General features: G+C 44.9%; 1 protein-coding gene across 1 annotated transcript in view; it reads left to right on the top strand.

Moving 5' to 3' along the window:
- Positions 1–25,607, top strand: part of LOC146813820 (calpain-1 catalytic subunit-like) — a 494,946-nt gene that overhangs the window by 323,289 nt on the left and 146,050 nt on the right. The window contains exon 11 of the mRNA XM_085610274.1: positions 23,664–23,875. Coding sequence (XP_085466400.1) covers positions 23,664–23,875 — 212 coding nt within the window. The remainder of the gene's footprint in view (positions 1–23,663; positions 23,876–25,607) is intronic.

Raw genomic sequence — 25,607 nt, 5'->3', positions numbered from 1 at the left:
TTAGCTTCTTCCATCCAGTTCTTAGACACAGGTTCTTTCAAAAATCACCGCCAAAATATGAGGTAATGAAGATGTCAGGTAGTCCATGTATTCAGCAGGTAGTTTTATTCAAGTAAGATGTTAACAAGTAGAGCCCCGCCAGGAGCAGCCTTCCTGCTGCTCAGCCCATCCTCCAACTGACACCCTCACTCAATTCAATTCAATTCAATAATTCTTTATTCGGTGGTTAAAAACCATCATAAAAGAGTACACATATATACAATTACAATAGTATTAAATGATTATGCAAGAACATTGACTGAATCTATATACATAAAAGTAATTCATTATTCACAATGAATCCACCTTGGTGGCTTAATCAAAATAACGGGTGGGGGAGCCTGCAGGATTCACGAATGGTACTGACCTCTGGTTACCCTTAATCTTAGTGCAAATTTCAAGAAACTTATAACAAAACACAGTGTTAGCGGGTCACTAGCCCATTGTAGAAAAGTCAGTGCCTCTTTGGCTCGAGTAAACCTAGCCTTTTTTTAAATTTCCTTTAAAAATCTTCGTCTTGGTATTGCATATAGAGGACATAAGAGTACAAAATTAAGGGTGTCTTGCGGAGACCTATTGTCGCAGCCGCAGGCACCCTTCTGCTCAATTGAGTGACTAAAACCAGCTGGGTCGGCTAACAAATATGATAAAAAATTGAGCCTAAAACGTGACATTAAAAACCTTTCTTGAGCATTATACATAACACAAAGATACGGTTCCATCCCTTCAGTGGTTTCAAGCCTGCTGTAAACACTCACTGATGGTTTGACCCCTTCTATTGTGGTTCTGACCGATGCTCTTAGGTCCAGGAAAATTCTCTTGAGATTAAGCTTATCCTGTGAAATGATCACTGAAGGGTTTAGATAAAACTCCTGGCAACCCATATTTTCCAAGCTAGTTTTGACATAGTTAAGCCATGGGATATTCAGGCTTTTATCTCTGCCAAGGCAGTCTTGTAGGATCTGCCTACTCAGCGCGGCTTCAGGGTTTGTCCAAATTTTGAGCCAGGCCAGAATTGGTCTAAATTTATTCAAATCCTCTAGGTAGGGTCTTCCTAATTCTCTGTGAACTATAACGGCTGGTGTGCAATGAGGGACTTTCAGTATTGAGCGAAAAAATGTATTTTCCTCCCTTTGCAGTGAGTCAAGATTTATAAAACCCCACACTTCTGAGCCGTACATGGCTTTGGGACAACACATTGAGCCATAAAGGTTCATAGTTTGTTCCGGGCACCAGCGGCCAACTCTCCTCCCGTAACCTGCAATAGCCCCAGTTGATGCCACCAATTTGCCACACCTTTCCTGTACCAGAGGTGCAAATTTCAATGACTCGTCAAAGAGCACGCCTAAGTACGAGAAAGATTGCACCCTTTCTAGTGTGTGATTTCCAATTCTATATGGGAAGCTAGCCCGTGGTTTGTGACCTGCTGTCATTACATAAGATTTTTTTAAATTGACAGACAGATCTAACACGTCCATGAATTTAACAAACCCATCAATTAGGATCTGTAAGCTTTTGGGGGTTCGCGCCAAGAGAACCGCATCGTCTGCGTACAACAGCACCGGGATGTTGCGTGTCCCCACCCTTGGGCAATCTGTTTTTAAGTTGGTCAGGGACTGTTCAAGATTGTTAATGTATAACGAAAATAAGAAAGGGGCTAATATGCAACCCTGCCTCACACCGCTAGTGCAACTGAAAGAATCAGTCAACCCCCCTTCCTTATTGTAACGTACTCTGGCAGAGGTCTCTCTATGCAGTTCCCTCAGCGTACAGATTATACCTGGGTCAATTCCCAGGTGATTCATCATCGCCCAAAGCTTGTTCCTGTTAACATGGTCGAATGCAGCGGCCAAGTCCATGAACCCCAGGTAAATGGCTTCGTTGCTGGTTTTAGTATACTTTGCAACCAGCATGTAGAGGTTCAAGCATTGGTCACTGGTAGACCTGCCGGTCCGAAAACCGTACTGAGCGTCTGAGATGATATTATTATCCTCGGCCCATTCGGTCAGGCGATTTAGGATTACTCTTCCTAGGATTTTAGCTGTAACGTCTATCAGAGAGATTGGGCGATAGCATTGGGGGTTATCTCTGTTGCCCTTTTTAAAGATAGGTACTATAATAGCCAGCGACCAAGACCGGGGCAAACCGACCATAATGGCCGCATTTATTACTCTGGTTAAAATGGGGGCCCATAACTCCACATTACTCAAAAACAGATCCGGAGGGGTCCCATCTGGGCCCGGGGCTTTATTTTTAGTGAGTCCCTCAATGCCCAAGACAATTTCTTCTAGGGAGAACTCCAGTGCCTGTCCCTGCGTAACCACCCCATCTCCTCTGTCCTATCTTCCTCCCCATGGTTATACAGGCCCTCAAAGTGGGCTATCCACTGTTCCGGCAGGATATTTGTAGCAACCTCAGGGGCGTTTTTATCTTGAAAACAAGGGGTGTTTATTAATCTCCAAAATTCTGTAATATCCTTTTTTTCGGAGGCCTCCCTCAAGGCCGCCCACGCTTCCCCCTGCAGTGCTGCTTTCCTTCTTTTTTGCTCGTTCCTATATTTTAATCTACATATGTTGACTTTTACTGAGTCCCTAGGTTTACTGCTAAGGGCTTTTTTTAACTCCCTCAAGGCTCGTGTGCAGTCCCCGTCAAACCATCTCGGCGAGTTAGAGTTGGTTTTATTTGGAGCCTTGGTCCACAATAGCCCTTCCACCATGCTAGTTATTTGGCCAAATACGTTTATTAAACGAGCCCCTGCGACAGAGAGATCTAAACACTCATCAATGAGTGATTTGCCTTTTTCCATTAAGGACCGGGAAGAATAAGCAAAGCGTAGCTCACCAGGAGTGCTGTGAAGTATGCTCCGGGTGGTAGGCTGTCCACAGGTCACACAAATAAATCCATGAAGAAACACAGTGGGATCTGGCATGCCCAGGTTGGGGCCGACCGGTCTTGAGGTCACTGGTGGGGCTCAGGGCTGCCAGATTGCTGTTAGACACTCCGCACTTGATTTCAATAGGAAGTCCTGCATCAATAATTTATTTCAGGCTTAATATTTCAGTAGATTATGTTTCCATTAGACTTAGCTTCTTCCATCCAGTTCTTCGACGCAGGTTCTTTCAAAAATCACCGCCAAAATATGAGGTAATGAAGATGTCAGGTAGTCCATGTATTCAGCAGGTAGTTTTATTCAAGTAAGATGTTAACAAGTAGAGCCCCGCCAGGAGCAGCCTTCCTGCTGCTCAGCCCATCCTCCAACTGACACCCTCACTCAAGTAGAGCCTCACCAGGAACAGCCTTCCTGCTGCTCAGCCCATCCTCCAACTGACACCCTCACTCAAGTAGAGCCTCACCAGGAGCAGCCTTCCTGCTGCTCAGCCCATCCTCCAACTGACACCCTCACACATCCAACATTCCACAGCCACCTCTCACACCAACATTCCACACCACAGTCACACTGGGCTGAGCAGGAAGTATAACATTTACATGACAGCGGTCATCAAGTTTAGGGGCAAGATCACCAAAGATAAGGTGTACATGGTGGCCAAGGGACCACCCATTCTTGGATGGACACACCAGTATGACTTGCATACAGTGGTCAACCCTAGAGCAGTCAACCAGGTGATGGTGGTATAGGATGAAGACTTAGACAAGATTTTCAGACAACATAGTGGAGTGTCTGAGAACAGGGTGGGGGTTACTAAGCAGTTCATGTATGAAGTTAAAGTCAGGAAGAATGCTGTGCTGATGAAACATGTGGCGAGGAAGGTTCCTGTCTTTGTAAGGCATAAAGTGAAACACATTCTGGAGCAAATGATTAAGGAAGATGTGATAACGGCTGCGCAAGCCACCAAATGGCTTTCACTGGTTGTGATCACGAAAAAAATCAGAATGATTACCTGAGATTCTGTGTAGACTTATGTAGTCTCAATAAAAATGTGGTGATGGACTCGAATCAACTTCCTAAAATCAATTATCTCATTTTGACATTGTCAGGTGGGGAAATATATTTCTAAGTTAGACCTGAGGAGTGCGTATCACCAGGTGCAACTTCACCCAGATTCAAGCCACTTTACAGCGCTCACTACACCGGAAGGCACTTTTCAATTTAAAAGATTGCCATCTGGCTTCTGCTCTGCAGCAAGTGTTTTCCAACGGCTGATTATGAACTTGTTGTCTGGAACATTTAATGTTGTATTCTTCCAAGAAGACATTTTGGTGTTTGGAGAAAACATTGAAGTACATAACAGGGTGTTGGGTGAAGTTCTGTCTCGGATTGGTAAGGCAAGGTTAACATTACAAAGGGAAAGTGTACATTTTTGTTACAGGAGGTAGAGTACCTGGGCTATTTGGTAACTAGAGAAGGAGTGAAGCCTAAAACAGATTTAGCAAGTGCAATTGTGAATGCAGATGTACCAAATGACAAAGACCGGTTATGGGACTAGTAGAGTATTACTCTAATTTGTCCATGACTTCTCCCACAAGACTGAAATGCTGGAGCCCTTGTGTCATTCCAGACTGGTCTGAAAACCATGATCACAGTGGATGCCAATGTAGTTGGTATTGCGGCAGTAATGTCACAGGTGCATGGGCGTGTAGAGAAGGCTGTGGTGTTTGCCTCAAGCTATTTGTCGGGGTCTGAAAGAAACTATTCCATCATAGAGCAGGAGGCATTGGCTATGGCTTGGGCTGCATCATATTTTTGTACCTTTATCCAGGGAAGTCAAATAGTCTTCAGGACGGATCACAAGCCCTCATTCAAGGTACTGTAGCCAGAGTAGGGGGGATAAGAAATTGCTGAGTCAGATTGTCCAGATAGGCTGTGAAGTTGCAGGACTTTGATTGTAGAGTGGAATACGTTCCAGAATGGAAGAACAAAGTAGCAGACTGTTTGTCGTGACCTGATAGAGCTGCCGAAGAGGCTGGTTTTTACACAGAGAGATGGTGGCTAACGTGATGGAGGACACCGAGGGGTTGGAGGGATATGTCTCCAAGTCAGAGTGGATGAGGGTTATGGAGAATGATAGCATGTTATAGACAGTAGTCTAATTGATCAGATGAGGTGTGAGGAGAGAAAGCTATTGCTGGAGGTGCTTAGGCCCTTCCATAAGGTTGTGGAGGAGTTATCCTTACAAGGCGAGGGCATTGTAATGAGGGGTAATAGATTTGTGTCTTCTAGTTCTGTGTGCCCCAAGCTGGTACATTTGGCACATGAGGGTCATCTAGGTCAGACGTTTACACTGAAAAGGTTGAGGGAAAAATGTTGGTCAGGTGAAAACATGGGTGCAAGAATGTTGTTTATGTAAAAAATTAGAAAAACGTTTGAGAGTCTGCTTAGGGGTCTCTGCCCAGGAACAACAGGTGGAGGAAGTAAAGGAGGTTTGAGAGAAGATCTGTTTGAATTTCTTTCGTCTGTTTGTTTTCTAACTGGATCAGGAATGTTTGCCATGGTCATAGTGGATGCCAAATCCAGGTGGATTGAAGTAGTTCCTATGATGTCCATCAGTAGATCTACTCTAGTGGTCCTATGTGAGGTCCTAAGAAGGGAAAGGGGTCCTTAAATATTACTTACAGACAAAGGCATCCAGCTCACATCCTTAGAGATAAGGTTGTTCTCAGACAATGCGGGGGTTAAGCATATGTATACTTCCTTCTACAATCCCCAAAGTAAGGTTTGATGGAAAGGGTCAACAGGTTGGTTAATGGCACTATGGAAATGATGTATAGTGTGGGACTGCAAATTCAGGAGGCCATCAAAGATATTCTGTGGGTGGTGGGACCACAGTAACTGCTTGAATGGTGAAAACACCTTTTGAGATGGTGAGGGGTAGGCAACCTGGTTCTAAGTTGGTTCCCTCTTGGATGCGAGTGGTTGATGGTAACAAGAGGGCTGTGGAAGTCTCATGAGATGAACCCAGTAGGCTCATTAATAAGGGTGATTGGGTGAAAGTTAAATCAGGAGGTTATGGAAGTGACTAGTCCGGATTTCACTGCCTGTTTAACGTTATGGAGGTGGGAGGTAATTGGGTCAGGTTGTAGAATAGTCAAATTTGGAATATGAGACAGGTGGCGTTGTATCAGAAGGGTGGTAACTTAAACTTATCCCCCGTAGTGGGTCACAAATGCTCTGGGTGGTTGCTCATGAAGGATTACAATTTCCAAAGCAGTGAGGGTGACAGTGGACCTGTTCGAGGGGGTGCAGGTGTCAGTGACGTGGGGCCGTTGGTTGCCAGGATGGTAAGGTCACGGAAACTGCCAGGTTATTTGGGGGATTATATCTGTGGGTGATCCTTACTGTCAGTAGGGTTATAGTGTTAGTTCCAGGAGTGTGTGATGTTATGTATTTTCTCAGTGTAATGTCGGTGTTTAGTCTATGTTGTGTCTTTATGGATGTATTGTGTGAGTTTTGAGGTGGGTGTCAAGGCTTAATGTTTAGAAAAATAAGTGATATAGGTTATGTGTTTAAGAGTTGCTCTATGAAGGGAGGGGGATTTGTTATAATGTGTACTTGTTTGATCTTCTGAGCTCTGTGCAGATCAGTCCCTGGCAGATTAAATGTTGCTCCTATGGCATCATGGGGTTCTGTGTGGTTTGATTCTTGCCAGGCAGTTGTTGGTTGAGCCTAGCTTGGGATTCTGCACAGTGGTTTTTCTCCTGACGGAATAAAATAACTTGTTGATAACTCCCCCGTGTCCAGTGAGCTTACTACAAAAACATACACTATTTCCAATCCTACACTAGTTGACTCAAACAGTACATATTAGATAAATCGCCAAAGAAATAATCATGTGAATTAAAATCCATAAAAAGGAGACTGGAGAACTATCAAGTCCTGATGAAGAAGACCTTGAAAATCAATGATTACCTGGGGACTGCCTCTGATAATGAATAACTTTGAAATTGTTTTAGAACACTAATTCTTATCCAGGACCCTTTACTTAAAACAACACGCAGGGTTTGCTATTTCTGCAGACTCTGGAGGGTTTTTCCGTACCACTTAGGAATGTCTGTAGTAAGACAATATCTATGTAGACTGAAAAATGATACCATTGGTGATCATGAAAAACTGTTAACTTCTCATCTTGAATGTTTTTTTAACATTATAAATCCAATACTCACAAATCTGTCTTAAAAAGTTGTCTAATTGCTGGTGAACACTTTTTTCTACCACTGTCATTTTTACACATGAGTGTTTCTTTGGTGATTTATCTAATATTTACTCTTTTGTTACGTTTGTGCAGGATTGAAAATAGGGCAGGAGTTATCTGTCTATCAGGGAACTCAAATGTATGATGAATAAATATTGCTGATGTGTAGAATTCAGTTACGCTTTATTATTGTTTAAGGAATCTTTGATCCATGTGTATTAGGACACCATTTTTAGCTCTCACCTAGGCAGCGCTTTCGAGACATGCTGCATTCAGGTATGAACTTTAAGCTCTGCCTATTTTGCGCCCATCTTTTCAATTGGCTCCTGTAACTGTCCTTCATAAATGGTGACTTTTGATTCATCAATAGACTTAGTAGTCCCTCAGTTGTACCTCCTCTTCCCCATTGCAACCTCCCATGCGGTAACAGGGACTGCCCCTGTTACGTGTGTTGTTACGCTAGATGTTTTAATTACAGCCTGGGAGCACTATTTTCATAATTCCTTTCCCCTGCCTGCCCCTATTGCAGGCAGGACATGCTCACCTGCAACGCTTTTTTTTAACCTTTAAACCTCAACTGCAATAATGGCGGCTGCACCTTTCTTTTCTATATTGCGGCTCGCTGAACCCAATTTTGCCACTGCACCTATTATATATATATATATTTTTTAAAAGAAGCGCTGCACATTGCACTTCTTCTAAAACAATGGCGGCTGTGCACCTTTCCTTTCCTCTGCACGGCTGTCCCAACTCCACTCCCTCAACAACGTATGCTCTTCTAAACAGCGCAGCATGCCGTACTTCATTTTCTATAATGGTGGCCGCACCTTTGTTTTCTTTGGCGTGGCATGACATGCTGCTCAAAAAAACATACAATATTGAAAAAACAGAGTTGGGCAAGCCACGCAGAATAAAAGAAAGTTGCGTGGCTCACCCAACTTCCTTCTCTCCCTTTCTCACACAGGGCAGCAAGTCTATTTCTTTACTTCTGTTACAATATCGGCATGTCCTGCTTTTGCTTTAAACATCTTAAGCTAAAGTGTGGGTACCGCAATTGCATCAAATGTAATTAGTTTTTAAAAAAATGCAGCTACATGCCTTTTTATACCATTTTTTGTAACTTTTCTTAGAACCGTGACATGCTCCGCTTTAAGAATTAAACATGTTAAGCTAAAGTGGCATTTGTGCTGTGCTTATGAAATCTTTTGAATTAAATACATCTTGAAAGAGGCTTACATCCCGCCCCACTTGCTTTCATTTCTTTTGATTGGCTCCTGTGCTTGCCACATACTTTTTTCCCATTTCTATTGGCTGTAGCACACTGTTTCCTGTTTCCTCGTGTTGTTCCTCTCCTGTCCTTCTCTTAGCAGTTTCCCATTGCTGAAGTACTGTTTAGATCCGCTTTTCTGAAACTATTTTCTAAAGGTTTTTGACTACACAGCATAGCACATCCTTTTACAGCTGGATGCACGCATTTCAAAGCTCTTAACGCTGCCCTCTGGAATTTTTTCGCTTTTGTGCAACTTGTTTTATGTTTGGCATGCACAGCAATTCTGACTTTCTACTGCCGGCACGGCTGGATAGCTCAGCGGGCTTCTGTGCGACAAAGGCGCCTCCGCTGACCACAAGAACACTCAGCCTCTGGTACAAGGCGTTGCTAAAGGAGGCACGGCTGGATAGTTCAGCAGTCTCCCATGCGGCAAAGGTGCTTCCAATGACCCCACCAATGCTCAGCCTCAGGTACAAGGTGTCGCAGGACAAATTGTTCAGCAAATTCGCCTTGTGTATGCCGCATACACGCTCAGGGCTGGGGGCATCTTCATAGACCACAATGTTTTTAAAAACGTGCCCTGTGTGCGCTGCATACATGCTCAGGGCTGGCGGCATCTTCATAGCCCACATTGTTTTGCACACTAGCCCTGTGTGTGCCGTTTCTACATAGAGAAGAGAAAAGTACTCTTGAGGCAATAGTTCATTTTTGTGCACATTAGTACTGCTAACAAAATACACAATAAGGAGGGGAGAGGGAGCCGCAGAAAAGTCCAGTACCCTTGCTCCCGAGAATAAATTAGTAAATGACAATAGGGTAAGTGTTTCTGAGAGAGTGTGTTAGAGAGATTATTGTCCAAACTGACCTTGGTTAAGCTAGACAAAGACTCCGCCCCAACGCAGTGTTTATGTCACCATCCTTCCCACAGAGCCATCCGGACTGTTTGGACACCATCCCTACTGCCGCAGCTGTCCTGGGTAGCTGAAGCAGCTGCCTTGTCAGTGGACACTCCGCGTGAGTGCTCTCCTCTAACTCCCATGCCCCCGCACCACGGCTCACCTCTTTGTAGTGGCCACAGATGAACTGTAGGTACTCCTTTGAGGAGTAGCCGAGATATTGGGGCTTACTTTGCCTTTTCCCATTGCAGTTTATAATCGTGGGTCTCAGCTGAACAGCACATCTTACCCCCATCAGGCTTTTTCACTTAACCTATCTGTGTAAATTTAAGATTTGTATAATGCAGTTATATGATCTCTGTGGTACTACAACCATTTCAGAGTCCTGGAACAGTTTCCATACTGTTTACGCTTTCATAGCTACCAGCCCAGGCTGGCTGGCATAGTGTTGTCTGCGAAGATGGGTTTAACCACTATATTGTTTGCTAATTGTTCAAAAGTATCATTGTGTGCACTAGAATCTGCTTATACGACCATGCATCTTTGTAGTGTGCTCTGCATACAACAAAGCCATGTCATATGTCAAAAGACTAAGCCATTTACGTGCTCTCACATGGGTAAATGGTAGCCCTTTGCTGGCCTTTTCTCCTCAACAACATTGTAAACAAATGGTGTGTATTCCTGGCTGTTCTGCATGGTAGGCTTTACCTAATTCCTTTCCCTTAGCGGCGCTAACCAGGGCAGCTCCTCCGCAATGGCGGAGGAGCGTCGCCCCACTGGCCAGGGCCAGCAGCTAAAAAACAAAACGATATTTCATTATAATTTTATTTGTAAGCAGCTGGCTCAGCCAGCATGTGCAGGGAGGGGCGGGGCATGAGTAGGGAGAGGAGTTGTTCTATGTGCGCATATGTGTGTTTGGCTGTCTGTCTCAGGCTGACCAAAACACACATGTGCACTTAGGTTTCTCTAACCCGGCTGCATTGAACAGCCGGGCTGGAGAAACCCTCATAGGCTCCATGAGCGAAGCGACTTTCCAGCCCTCTCAGGCCAATCCCCACCCTGCTCTCCTAAGAGGAGAGCAGGGCGGGGATTGGACAGCGAGTCTGTGACATGGTTCCACTGGGACCAGTAAGAAACAGCACGGAGGCGGGACGCGGGATCAGGCCGGAGGCAGGTAGGTTTGACTTTTTATTCATTTTTAAACTCCCTCCCTCCCTGACCCCAGTGCTTCCCTCCTGTGCCCCCCTCCCTCACCCTGGCCCATCACTTTATTTATGTGGCGGCCGCTGCTGATTTTACCTCCTATGTTGATACGGTATAGTTGTGTGAGGTTGTGGTGGCAGCCATATTGCCAACTATGAGTGCTTGCTGTGCCTGTGTGGGTATAACATGTGTTATCTAAAATGTTCTTTTGGGTAGCATGAATCACATGCAGAATAATTATATCTGGGGTACATTATAAGGGCTTTTTAAGTCACCAAGGAGTAGCTTGACCACATAGTTTGTGGCCGAAGGCAGAATGCATTTATAGAGGCTTGTAGCTCCAAGGGGACTTGTATCTTTTAAATATGGAGCCTGGCTCTGACGTTATATATAATAATCGTTTCCTTACCCACCATTTCCATTTTGGCCTATCTGTATGTCTTGTGTATATTTTTTTTAGTGTTTATATAGCATGACATACAACACATTTGCCATTTTTTAAGCAAATAAAGCACTCTTTTTTTTTCAGCTAATAGATTTTGCCTATGAGAAAGCTATTGGTGTTGTCAATTTTTTTTTATATGGCTTAGAGTAGAATTTTAAAAAGCCCAATAACTTGCATTGACCGCTTGTAGTAAGTTTTTTTGTTTTACTTTAAGTCATGTTGTACAGCAACTCAACTTCTGTGCAAAGGTGAAACCTATTGGCTTTGTCAATGTTTGTTTTCTATTTCTATTTCTTTACTTTTGTTACAATCCCGGCATGCCCCACTTTAGCTTTAAACATCTTAAGCTAAAGCGCTGGTGCCACGATTGCTTCAAAAGGTAATAAATAGAAAAAAAGTGCAGCTGACGCCTTTTTTCCTATTTCTTTACTTTTGTTACAATCATGGCACGCCCCGCTTTAACTTTAAACGTACTAAACTAAAGTGCGGGTGCTGCGATTGCATCAAAAGTAAATAAATAGAAACACAAGCATTTGCAATGCAATAGGTCTCGCATTACTGAAAGTTTCAGCTATTGGCATTGCATTATTATTAGCAACACCAATAGCTCAAACTTTCAGTAAAGTTTATTAATGTTTCCATTATCCCCCAGTCCCAGTGGTCCTTAAAGGGTCAAGTCTGTCTAGTCCATAAGCTGAGACACTTGGTAGTGTGTTGTAGACACCTGCCTGCAGAGACCAACTGGCAACAGTTCAATTCAAAGAGACAACTTAATACATAAAAAGATAATAATACATAGCCATCCTTGCTAGGGCTCGTCCATTTCAAAATCCCCCTCCGACAATTTTATTTTACCCTGCTTTCCCTTGCCCAACAGATTGTTGACCTCGGGAAGTGGCTGCTTGAAAGACAATGTTTCACTCATGCAATACAGTCAGCCATGGAGTGGTATTCCACTAGTGTCTAACGCCACAAGGTCACCAGCCCCATTGCCAATTATTTGGGGTAAACAACCTTTACAACGCAACTTTTACAACGCACTACCATTATAACTAAACTTTTACAATGCAAGTGGATTTACAACGCTGCCATTACAACGCAAGTCTTTACATTGACTTGCGCTAGATGGCGTGCTAACATTACAAATGTGTAGTTTACTATCCCAACACCTTCCCTACTGTTAAGTGGACTGGAGTTGGAATAGTAAATTACGCTTTTCTAATGTTAGCACACCATCTAGCGCAAGTCGATGTAAAGACCTGCGTTGTAATGGCATAGCGTAGAAACATCGTAGTCGTTGTAACGACCGCGATGTAACTGCACGCGTTGTAATGACTCGCGTTGTTACGTCATACATCCATTATTTGGAATAGGGGAGGTACTTCTTTCAAAATACCATCTCACCACAAACGTATCCAATGTATGTCTATTGGAAGCCACTTGCTGTGTATTTGTGTAAAAAGTTAGCTTCTCAATGACTTTACAAGGATTTTACTTTTGTAGAACTCATTATTTAGGAAATGTTTACAGAATTGCTTGTTTTGTAACAGAAGTCAAAAGGTTTAGAACCGCTGCTGTAGATATATAGGGCCTGAATTACAGTTTGGCAGATGAGATGCTTCATTACAAACATCCTGACTGCCTTATTACAAGTGCATTACATTCCATGGCACGTGTAATATGGTGGACTGGATATCAGTCTTGCTTGCGACGGGGTACCAGTCTGCCAAACTCTAAATCAGGCCCATAGTTCCTTGAATAATATTTAAACATGCGTGTGACCATAATACTGAAGTCTAGGGTGTAAATGGGAAATGTCTGGGATTCTGAATAAAGATGAGCCTTGTTATGAATGTTTTATGGGCTCTTCTGTCTGTGGTATGGTCTCAGGGAGGCTCCAAGAACAAAATCAGAGCTTCCTTTGGAGTAAGGCCACCTTTAGGGCCTGATTTAGAGTGCGGGGACAGACTGCGTTCCATCGGCATGGTGGATTACTTTACGACCGCCATGCCGAGGGTACTCCACCCGCCATATTTAGAGATGGCCGACGGCCCAGCAGACATTCTTACTGTTCCATGCTGCGCTGCTCCGTGAACATGATGGAGACATACGGCACACTTTAGATATCTTTTTTTATTTTCAAAAAGAAAATCCCAAAGAAGTCGTTTTTAACCATGGCATGGGGATCATTAAAATGTTTTTACTTTCACTTCCCCCCACGTTTTGTATTTGTGATAAGTGAAAGTAAAAACCTGCCATTTGTTCGCCCACTCTAAATGGGGAGGCCAGACCGATGCAAAACCTCTGTCAGCCCTCACTCGGTTGGACTGTTGGAGGTGTATGTCAGTGGCAGAGACATAGTTATCTCTGTTGCTGACGTACAGAAGGTCTGCCTGACTCTAAATGAGGCGGCCGCACCTCAGGTATACTCTGTTGCTGTTGTGATGGAGCACCCTTCCCACTGCACTTAAATCAGGCACACAACAGTATTATTGTCTTGCATTGCTGTGAATGCTGGTGCCTGCTGTATCAGACTTTAGTCAGTCCTTCTTGATAATGGCTCTTCATGCTTTATCCCACAGGTCCCCGATGAGGTACGTCATCCTGGAATGCTCCAGCACTGAGCTTCAAAGCTGTAGACTATGTACATCAGCCCTGCCATGGTTGGGGAAGCAAAAAAGTGGCTGTGATGGCTTCCTGGTGAAATTGTATTTTTGCAGAACTACAACACACCTGCTCACCCCCTCCTCTCCCTCCCCCTTTCCTACCCCAAGCAAATGCATTTATTGATTCCTATTGATTCCTATTTCCCCAGATTCTGCTGAGTGGCTGCTTGACCTCTGCGTTCCACTGAAAAGAGCCTCTGCAGACTTTGCTGTTGATTCTGTTTATTGACACATTTTTTAGAGAGCAGATAAAAGGAAATGTTGGTTTTCTAATTCTTAATCTGTCAGAGTAATGAGCTTGTTCTACATTTGGGAAAGGGAGCAGATACTGCTTTGGATGGTCGCTGTGATGGATAATAGACCAGGAGGGCAGCATGCTTTGGAGCCCAGAGCGATGGTTGTATGTGGGTGGTATGACTGCCGCCATGCTGTCCCTCAGTCTTTGTTTGGAGTCAGATACTGTTCGTGAGGGAAAGTGGCCTGAGCTCTTCACAGAACAGCACCGTAGTGACAGCGCCTCTACTCCGAGGGCCTGCCCACCCCATGCCCAGGTTTAGGAACAGCTTTGGTTAGTTATATTCAATCATGTTCTTCCTTACTTTAAGGGTGGCAATAATTAGAAACACTGCACTGCAAATAACTGCATGGGTTCATGAGATTTCAGTAAGTAAGGCTGTATTAACTAATGATTACTCTAAACAGCACTAGCCTCACCTGGGTATCACCTTCCTTCAGTAGGTACAGATGCCCTGACCCTGGTAACACTTCCTACAGCTGGCGCTGCTCTCTTGACCCTGGTATCACATTCCTGCAATAGTTGTATTTTTCCTAGTCGAGGTGTCACCTTTTGAAAGTAGTTGCAGCTGTCCTGGTCCATGTGCCACCTTCCTACAGTAGTTGCAGCTGTCCTAGTCGAGGTGTCACCTTTCTAAAGTAGTTGCGGCTGTCCTGGTCTAGGTGCCCTCTTTCTAAAGTAGTTGCAGCTGTCCTGGTCTAGGTGTCCTCTTTCTAAAGTAGTTGCAACTCTCCTAGTCCTGGTGTCACCTTTCTAAAGTAGTTGTAGCTTTCCTGGTCTAGATTTAATCTTTCTAAAGTAGTTGCAGCTGTCCTGGTCTAGGTGTCATCTTTCTAAAGTAGTTGCAACTCTCCTAGTCCTGGTGTCACCTTTCTAAAGTAGTTGTAGCTTTCCTGGTCTAGATTTCATCTTTCTAAAGTAGTTGCAGCTGTCCTGGTCTAGGTGTCATCTTTCTAAAGTAGTTGCAACTCTCCTAGTCCTGGTGTCACCTTTCTAAAGTAGTTGCAGCTGTCCTGGTCTCGGTGTCATCTTTCTAAAGTAGTTGTATCTGTACTGGTCTAGGTGTCATCTTTCTAAAGTAGTTTCAGCTGTCCTGGTCTAGGTGTCATCTTCCTACAGTAGTTTCAGCTGTCCTCGTCGAGGTGTCACCTTTCTAACGTAGTTGCAGCTGTCCTGGTCTCGGTGTCATCTTTCTAAAGTAGTTGCAGCTGTCCTGGTCTAGGTGTCATCTTAATAAAGTAATTGTAGCTGTCCTGGTCTAGGTGTCATCTTCCTACAGTAGTTGCAGCTGTCCTAGTCGAGGTGTCACCTTTTTAAAGTAGTTGCTGCTGTCCTGGTCAAGGTGTCATTTTTCTAAAGTAGTTGCAGCTGTCCTGCTCTAGGTGACATCTTTCTTAAGTAGTTGCAACTGTCCTGGTCTAGGTGTCATCCATCTAAAGTAGTTGCAGCCTTCCTGGTCTAGGAGTCATCTTTCTTAAGTAGTTGCAGCTGTCCTGGTCCAGGATTCATCTTTCTAAAGTAGTTGCAGTTGTCCTGGTCTAAGTGTCATCTTTCTACGGTGGTTGCAGCTGTTCTAGTCCAGGTATCATCTTCCTACCGTAGGTGCAACTGGTGTTATCTTCATACAGTAGGTGCAGCTGCACTGCGGGTGCAAGGATCTCTTGCTAGTCACACATGCAGTAACTGCTTCTGTGATTTTAGAGTGCCTAGATGCAAAATGAACCTTTACAGCCAGCTGTCTGTCCTATCCAGCAATAGTTAAATCGGATTACAGCTTACATGGTCAAGTGGTTGGGCTCAGAATTAAAGAGTTGACAGACTAAAGAAGAAAAACAGATGTGGAGCAGTTAGGCAAGAAAATGGAAAAGTAGTCGCCCACCGCCCGTCAGCATCTTGTATGACGCAAAGACTTTGCAAACAACTTACAAACTCCATAGATTTTAAAACAAGTATTTGCAATGCAATAGGTCTCGCATTCACGCGAGTTTGAGCTTTTGGCATTGTAAATGACAACGCCTTTTATTTATGTTTTGGGTTTTAAAACATAAATAAAAGGCATTGTCATTTACAATACTGATAGCATAAACTCTCGCAAATGCGAGACCTATTGCATTGCAATAAAGGGCCTTCTTGACTGCATGTTAGATTGTAAATATCAGAGGAAGAGACCGGCCTGCGACGTCTTCAAAGTAGTGATAAATAGTGCAGTGAAGAAGATTTGTAAGTGTTGTAAATTACACAGACACAAAGTGTGAAGTGAGAGTTACATACGATCCGAGATATAAACACTAACAAAGCGCACAAACACCTTTCGCTCTGTGATTACACTGTCATGGCACAGGAGGAAAAGTGGGAGGGGGCTATTTACTACCCTCTCCATAATTTGAGTGTGCAGTGTGGCATTGTGTAATGTCATTGCTATCTTCGGCCTGATAAAAAACACTCCAGCTGTAGTAGGGCCCTGGCTTCACCTACTGGTGCAGGGCGGGCTGTGCTTTATGGCAGGCATGGAGGGAGGGAGGGACGGTCTCGGCTGCAGCACCGGCCTTGTACAGTGCCGCTGCTATTACTAGTGAGCGAGAGGTACTGAGGTGGTGGTATTGGTATTAGTGGTGGTGGTATTGATGGTGGTGGTATTGGTCTGGTATTAGTGGTATTGGTGGTGATGGTATTGGTTGTGATGGTATTGGTGGTGGTGGTGGTATTGGTATTGGTGGTGGTGGTATTGGTATTGGTGGTGGTATTGGTGGTAGTGGTATTGGTGGTGGTGGTATTGGTGGTGGTATTGTTGGTATTGGTGGTATTGTCGGTGGTGGTGGTATTGGTGTATTGGTGGTGGGGTATTGGTGGTGATATTTAGGCCCGGGCGGTAAATTTCGTTCCGCTCGCGGAATTTGCGGAATTTCTGTAATTTCGCGTTCCGCGGAAAACGCAAAATTGCCCAAAATTCTGCTTTCCGCGACTTCGCGAAATTTTTTCTTGTTCGCGTTCTCAAAATGCGTGTTCGCGAGATATTTCTCCCCGAGCACGCAAACAGCAACTGTGAATAGGAAAAAAGCATCGCGAACAAGCAATTCCGCATGTTTGCGGAATTTCTGCATGTTCGCGGAGATTTTTTACCGTTTCGCGGGGATTTGCGTAACGCGATTACGCAAATTCCGCCCACCCCTAGTGATATTGGTGGTGGTGGTGGTATTGGTGGTGGTGGTATTAGTGGTGGTGGTGGTATTGGTGGTGGTATTGGTAATAATGGTGGTATTGGTGGTGGTGGTATTGATGGTGATGGTATTGGTGGTGGTATTGGTGGTATTGGTGGTAGCATTGGCGGTGGTAGTATTGGTGGTGGTATTGGTGGTATTGAGGTATTGTTGGTGGTGTTGGTGGTATAAGTGGTGGTGGTATTGGTGGTATCGGTGATGGTATTAGTGGTTGCGGTGGTATTAGTGATGGTTGTATTATTGGTGGTGGGATTGGTGGTGGTATTGGTGGTGGTGGGATTGGTGGTGGTGGGATTGGTGGTGGTGGTGGTATTTGTAGTGGTGGGATTGGTGGTGGTGGTGGTGGTACTGGTGATGGTATTGGTGGTGGTGGTATTGGTAGTGGTGGTATTGGTGGTGGTATTGGTGGTGGTGGTATTGATAGTATTAGTGGTGGTATTGACGGTGGTGGTAATGGTATTGGTGATGGTGGTGAAATTGGTGGTGGTATTGGTGGTGGTAGTGGTACTGGGGGTGGTGGTATTGGTGGTGGTGATATTGGTGGTATTGAGGGTGGTACTGGTGGAGGTATTGGTGGTGGTCTTGGTGGTGGTGGTGGTATTGGTGGTGGTGGTGGTATTGATATTGACAGTGGTGTTATTGGTGGTGGTGGTATTGGTGGTGATGGTGGTGGTGTTATTGGTGGTGGTATTGGTGCTATTGATGGTGGTGGTGGTATTGGTGGTGGTGGTGGTGGTATTGGTGGTGCTGGTAGTTTTTGTTGTTGGTGGTGGTATTGATGGCGGTATTGGTGGTGGTGGTATTGGTGGTGGTGCTATTAGTGGTGGTGGTGGTATTGGTGGTGGTATTGGTATTGGTGTTGGTGGTGGTATTGGTGGTGGTGGTATTGGTGGTGGTGGTATTAGTGGTGGTGGTATTGGTATTGGTGGTGGTATTGGTAGTAGTGGTATTGGTGGTGGTGGTATTAGCGGTGGTATTGGTGGTGGTATAGGTGATGGTATTGGTGGTATTGGTGGTATTGGTGGTGGTGGTGGTATTGGTGATGGTATTGGTGCTGGTGGCATTGGTGGTAGTGGTGGTGTTGGTGGTGGTATTCATGGTATTGGTGGTGGTGGTGGTATTGGTGGTGGTGGTATTGGTGGTGGTATTGGTAATGGTGGTATTGATGGTGATGGTGTTATTGGTGGTGGTGGTATAGGTGGTGGTATTTGTGGTGGTATTGGTGGTGGTGGCATTGGTAGTATTGATGGTGGTACTGGTGGTGGTGGTATTGGTGGTGGTGGTATTGGTGGTGGTGGTTTAGGTGGTGATATTGGTGGTGGTTTTGGTGGTATTGGTGGTGGTATTTGTAGTGGTGGTATTGCTGGTGGTATTGGTGATGGTATTGGTGGTGGTGGCCTAGGTGGTGGTATAAGTGTTATTGGTAGTGGTATTGGTGGTATTGGTGGTGGTGGTATTGGTAGTATTAGTGGTGGTATTGGCGGTGGTGGTATTGGTGATGGTTGTGATATTGGTGGTGGTATTGGTAGTGGTATTGGTGGTGGTATTGGTGGTGGTATTGGTGGTGGTGGTATTGATATTGATGGTGGTGGTCTTGGTGGTGGTGGTATTGGTGGTGATGGTGTTGGTATTGGTGGTGGTGGTATTGGCGGTGGTATTGGTATTGGTGGTGGTATTGATGGTGGTGGTGGTGGTAGTGGTGGTATTGGTGGTGCTGGTATTTGTGGGGTGGTATTGGTGGCAGTATTGGTATTGGTGGTGGTGGTATTGGTATTGTTGGTGGTGGTACTGGTATTGGTGGTGGCATTGGTGGTGGTGGTATTGGTGGTGGTGGTATTGGTGGTGGTATTGGTAGTGGTGGTGGTATTAGCGGTGGTATTGGTGGTGGTGGTATTGGTGGTGGTATTGGTGATGGTATTGGTGGAATTGGTATTGGTGGTGGTGGTATTGGTGCTGGTGGTGGTAGCGGTGGTAGTGATATTGGTGGTGATATTGGTATTGAGGTGGTATTGGTGCTGGTGGTATTGGTGGTGGTTGTATTGGTGGTGGTAGTATTGGTGGTGGTATTGGTGGTATTCATGGTGGTGGTGGTATTGGTGGTGGTAGTATTGGTGATGGTATTGGTGGTGGTGGTATTGGTGGTGGTATTGGTGGTGATGGTATTGGTGGTGGTGGTATTGGTGATTTTGGTGGTGATATTGGTGGTGGTATTGATGGAGGTACTGTTGGTGGTATTAGTTGTGGTATTGGTGCTAATGGTGGTGGTATTGGTATTGATATTGATGGTGGAAGTGTTGGTGGTGATGGTGGTAGTATTGGTGGTGCTGGTGGTGGTATTGGTGGTATTGGTATTGGTGGTGGTGGTGTTGGTGGTGGTGGTATTGGTGGTGATGGTGGTGGTATTGGTGGTGCTGGTATTGTGGTGGTGGTATTGGTGTTGGTGGTATTGGTATTGATGGTGGTGGTATTGGTGGCAGTATTGGTATTGGTGGTGGTGGTATAGGTGGTAGTACTGGTATTGGTGGTGGTATTGGTGGTGGTGGTATTGATGGTATTGTTGGTGTTTGTGGTATTAGAGGTATTGGTGGTGGTGGTGGTGGTGGTATTGGTGGTGGTGGTATTGGTACTGGTGGTGGTATTGTTAGTGGTAGTATTGGTGGTGTGGTATAGGTGGTAGTGGTGGTGGTGGTGATGGTATTGGTGGTGGTGCTATTGGTGGTGGTGGTATTGGTGGTGGCTTTGGTGGTGGTGGTATTGGTGATGGTGGTGGTTTTAGTGGTCGCATTGGTGGTGGTATTGGTGGTGATGGTATTGGTGGAGATGTTAATAAAACAAGCTTTTGAAAACAACCCATCAGGTGGATTTAGTGCAGATGACATGTAACACAGATGTGCTGTTGTCAGCGTCAGCCCATTAGCACACGATTATGTGCGACCTAGAATTCACATGACTTAATTCGCTAATCATTTCTAAATCCATTTTACTTGGGGGGGTTGAAACAGACACGATATAATGGCAGGTTAAAGTGGTTGAAAGCGGGCGCCCGTGTTACGGGGCGACTGTGCTGCTTAAAAAACACAAGCAGTTTCAGCAGAAGCAGTGCTTGTTCGGCCTGCAGTAAGAGAAACTCAATAAAGTAAATAGTGCTTACAGACTAAATAACAGGTCCTGTGAAACAACTAACGTAAAGGGGCCAGTAGCCATGGGAGGGTACAAATGAAGAGGGACAAACAAGCCTGTCAACGAATCTGAAGGCAGCATTTATGAAAGACAATGACACAAGCCAATGAAAAATATGGGAGGAGAATGGGCTTGGCTTCTCTCCCATACTCTACTACAGCAGTCTCGCAGAGCAAGCGGTGCATGCGCGCTGCCGCTAGGCTCGACCTAAAAATGAGAACATCATACATCTTGGTGAAGTGTTATCAGGGAACAAATCACATATTCTCCAATAAAATCCTCTCCCATCTCATCAGTTCCCCATGTAAATCACATAATTCAACTAATCTATGCTACAAACTTTAAATTTGGCCAACATTGTGTACAAGCAGAGACGCCATTTATTTACCTTTGGTCACAGTGTTGCTGTTCCGGCGTGCAGTTAGTAGGGCTTCATCACTTATGTTGAGAATCAACATGAAATCAGAAAGGTGACTGGGGTTAACGCTACCTGAATGTATCTACTAAACTGGACATCTACAATAAGCCAAGTGACATGTAAGGTTAATGAGATGCAGCACTTCGAGAATGCTTTAACCAGAGATTCACAAAAGAAAATAGGTTAATAAAGTGAGACCCGTCCAGAGGGAAGTCCAGTCTTATTTGTACCAAGAGATATCGGAAGCAAATGAATATGTTTTTACAAAGTAATGACCCTGAACCTTCCGGAAGGCCAGGTAACAAATTCATCCCATGGCAATCACTGCTGGCCTTTGTGGCCATTGATCTCTTTAATGAGGTTCCCTCACAGTGCCTCCGAAGGGATGGATGGGTATCCACGATCCCTAATGCCAAGGGCTCCCCTGCATGTTGTGCCATCCGGATGTGCTCATTAACGCACTGAGGCACCAGCAAAAGGCTCACTAACACCTGACATTGCATGACACCTACTTGTGTGCAAGCCTAGGGGCACAGCACTCCCTCCATCCTTGGAAATCAGGTTCCACTTGTGCCCTTTGTCATCGCCTTGCCTCAGTAGATCTTCTGTGGTGTACTAACAGGCTCCATCAACCTGCTGCCTCCAGAGTCCTGTAGTTCAATGTCCCAGATTCTCCTTTACAGCTCCAGCTCCATTCTCGGCTGATGAGATGGCCTGTGATCAGAATGGACATGGGGAAGCCGCCTCGTCGGTGGCTATAAGGCAGCCCAGTAATGTGCGTTCATCCCCGCGGTCCTCATCTTATCCATCTTAGGTGATACCTGTCCCAGCTAAAGGCCCACCAGGAGAAGTCAACCCTGAGGCAGGTCATTGTTTCCTGTTAAGGCTTTGGGGTTGAAGCTCTAAATCACAAGCCTGCCCACTCTGTGGCTCCTCATGAAACACTTGTGAACCCCTTTGAATGGTCTCCCATCATCATGAACTCATCCTCTCCCCCTCTGGTGCACATGAGATCCGTCCATGCTCCAGCTGTGGGCACTCCCTCACTCCTTTGGTATTCTAGACACAACAGTGACCCAGTCAAGGCAGACTATGTGACCCGCACTGGGGCCGCAGACTGGCCGCAGACTGACCGCTGTGTTGCACCTGCAGCAGAGCCTGAGATGTGTGGGCCACACGTGAAAGTTTGTTTACAGCGAAGACTTTCTCTGAACAAAGACAGCAGCTTCTACTCTAGAGAACCATTTAACAAAACCTGAAAAGGGGTTCTTAGGAAACAGGTACTTCCTCTAGAATAATGAATAGTGACTTGTTACTAGATATGGTAGCGGGAAATGGTGTCCTTGGTAGACACAGTTGTATATTCAGTGAGTGAAATCCATCTTTCAGGGTGACAAGCGTGTCATATATATCCTATTATGCCAATGATTCCTGAAGATTGGCGGGGTCCTTCAGAGGCCTTTCGACTAGTCTTTAGACTGTAGAGGGTCATGTTGGTGTGTTTCACGCCCAGTCGGGGAGAAGGTGAAATTAACAGGAGGAAGAGACGGATCCCACAAAGGGCGTCTGTGTGCCAGGTTGTAGCCTAGCCCTTCCTTGGTGCTCTAGAGAGAGTTCTGCTAAGCGCAGTGCCCCAAGGGTGCTTCTCCTGGGATTTGCAGACCTGAGGTCATAGCTCCTAATTTTGCATTGTTGGATGCATTCCCACAATCTGTACCTTATTCCTATTTCTTACACTAAAATAACTTAAATTGCGCCCAAAGTAAATGTGGTAGTCACAGTTAGTGTGGTTTGTGGCATGCCTTTTCTGGAAAGACGAGGAGAGGTACTCTAGAAGCCGAGCTGCTTCCTCCTGTAGCCGGGGACCAATGTTCTAATGACTGCTTCGATACACATCTCAGTCAGGTGTTCTCTTGTTGTTATGTTCTCTGTCAAACACTTCATTGCCCCTGGGAGCTACTGCAGCTCTGTATCAAACACCAAAAGAAATGGACAGAGCTCCAAGGTGCTGCACTTCTCTGGCACTGCAGCACTTCTCTGGCACTGCAGCACTTCTCTGGCACTGCAGCGTCCCTTCTGCAAGCACTTCATTCAAGCAGAGGTTCTTTTAAGGCTAGGGTAGAGGATGTTTGCCCATGAATGCCAGATCCATGGCAGGGTTTTAGGATCTCCAATTAAACCTCAAATTATTCCCATGAAAGTTTGTTATTTGTACAATTGTTTCACGTTGCTACCTGAAGTCCAACATAGGGTTTGCCCTTGTGGAACAATATTGTGCACATCAGTACTTAACTTCTATTAAGGTCCAGCTTACAAAGCAGCCTCACAACCAGGCCTACAGGACAGATCAGATGTTATAGGGTGTTTCTTTAAAGCTGATTGTGTGTATTGTCGGGGTTGTTTTGCTGTTGGCTGCTGAGTGAGACATCTTTCAAAGGACTTAATCTAAACTACAGAAAATGTAAGCCGCCAACATGTACAAATATGGAGCGTAGAAAATGTAATTTAAATGTAATCCACCAACATTTACAAATAGGGAATGTTGAAAATGTCTTTTGAACCAGAGAAAATATAATCCACTAGACTTTATATTTCTATGGAAAGTAGAAAATGTAAAGCATCGTAAAGTGATAACAGCGAAGTTTAGGTGTAAATGGGGGATAATGTTAGGATTTAGGGTGTAGAGTTAATTTTTGTACTAGGGTTTATATTTAGGATGTACCTTTTGGATTCTACTAGATTTAGTAAGAATAATTTTGGATGTTTACAACTAGGTGCTTATTGTTTCAATGCTCTGAAGCAGGTAGAATGCTATGTAGTTGTTTGTCTGTAGTGCCTTCAATGTTTTGCTGTTGTTGATGATTTTCATGTTGGACTCTCTTCAGTTCAAAGGTGGTCAAAGTGTTCACTTCACGAAAGACTTCTTCCTTAATCATGAACCCCGTGCTCATGCCGAGAATGTTGGCCACTTCCGAGAAGTCAGCACCCACATCCGCCTGCCGCCCGGAGAGTACATAGTGGTCCCCTACACCAAACAACCCCACAAAGAAGCAGACTTCGTCCTGCGTGTCTTCACAGAGAAGCACTCCACCACAGAGTGAGTGAGATATCCTTCATTCCATTTGAGGTTCATTCATTAGAAATTGGGGTCTGCGTGATTCTGAAGTGGGGATATCAAACCATTTCTCTTCACGGACAGGAATCCTCTCACACTAAATTTAAGGCCACATGTACAACCATCTAATTTTGCAACTTGCAAGTTCTGATTTTAGCGAGTTGCAATTAGCGAGTTGCAAAATGAAATATACTAATGTATCTCAGACACATTTTGCGATTCCGAATGGGGTTGCAAATGACCTACCATAATAATATTCATGTGGTTGATCGCAGTTTGCTACCCACTGGAAATGGGCTGTTACCACAGGGATGGTGGCCTGCTGGAGATTTCATTTTCAATAATATATATTTTTTTTAAATACGGCCGTCTTCCTGTGGGACCACTTTGCTTTTAAAAATAAATTCAGCCCACATTCACAAAGGGGAAGGGGTCCCTTTGGGTTACCACCTCCTTCACGGAGTCAGTAAAGAAGGAATGTTTTGCAACCACATTCCGGTCTCAAAACATTCATGCATGCCCCTGAGACTCGCTATTAGTAAGGGATGCCCTTGGCACACCTCATCCTAATAGCTACTCGCAAGCCCTATTTTGCGAGTCGGTAACAGGTTAACGATTCGCAAAATAGGGTTGATACATGCTAAAAGCCATTTTAGTGTCACAAACGGTCCAATTCTCCATTTGCAACCACTAAAAATGGTTGTCCACGTGGTCCTAAGTCACTCTCTGCATTTACATTGTGACATTGCCTTAACACCAGCCTTTACTGTTATTTTTTGTGGCTTTCTTTCTTTGATTTCCTTCATATAACCTGCCTGCCCGCAAACCTGTGCAACATAGAAAAGAAACCCAGGCAAAGTTCAATGTAAATATTGTGCTAGTGACCTGCGAAGAGTAGGTGTCAATGCCACAAGAAGAGAGAGAAAGGTGGACTCCAACTTTCATTGTAATCCGTAAAATGCGCAACCTTGTATTCCAAAAACATTTACATTTTGGGTATTTGCACACCTAGAAGTGATAGCAGTGAAGTAAGAATCAAAGCACCCTCTCTTTGATAAATGAAGACTTCTGGTATTCCTGTGGTTGATGCCTCATGGAGAGGTATGTTCAGTGGCTGATGGGAGGCTGATATCGGAGGCTGACATCTGATCTGAGAACAATCTCAGATGTTGATACCTGATGGAAGATAGCTGATATCAGGATGATGTCCAACAAGGGTTTTCGAAGGCTTATTTACAACGGGCATAAATCTGGGCATCAAACTCCACTCCACTGGTGGAGTTTTGCCAACTTCGCGCTCTGTAGGTAACACGGGGTTCAGGCAAAAACTCAGACTCCGCAGCGGAGAGAAATTAGCCACTGCACCCATGCCCAAAAAAGAGTAAGAAATAAACACTTACCTGCTCTGGCGTCTCCAGCCTGCCTTCCCCCTCACCATGGTCTCTTCTCCTCGCCATCCACCGTCCTCACCGGTCGCTAACCCTAGTTTGAACGTCCTGGGATGGCTGCGCATGTGCGCTAGTCCTCACAAGACGTACAACATAGGGGTTTGTGACCAGCGAGGATGGTGGATGGCGAGGAGGAGACCACGGAGTTCCACAGAGTTTTTTATCAACTCCGTGGAACTCCGCGTAGTGGCACTCCGCACTCCGCCAACTCCACCCAACCTTAAACGGGCGTGATTTTGGAGTTTGTATTTTGAGATTCATGCTAT

The sequence above is a fragment of the Triturus cristatus genome, chromosome 6 (assembly GCF_964204655.1).
Source record: "Triturus cristatus chromosome 6, aTriCri1.1, whole genome shotgun sequence".
Taxonomy (NCBI): domain Eukaryota; kingdom Metazoa; phylum Chordata; class Amphibia; order Caudata; family Salamandridae; genus Triturus; species Triturus cristatus.
This window is presented reverse-complemented; position numbering and strand designations above follow the sequence as displayed.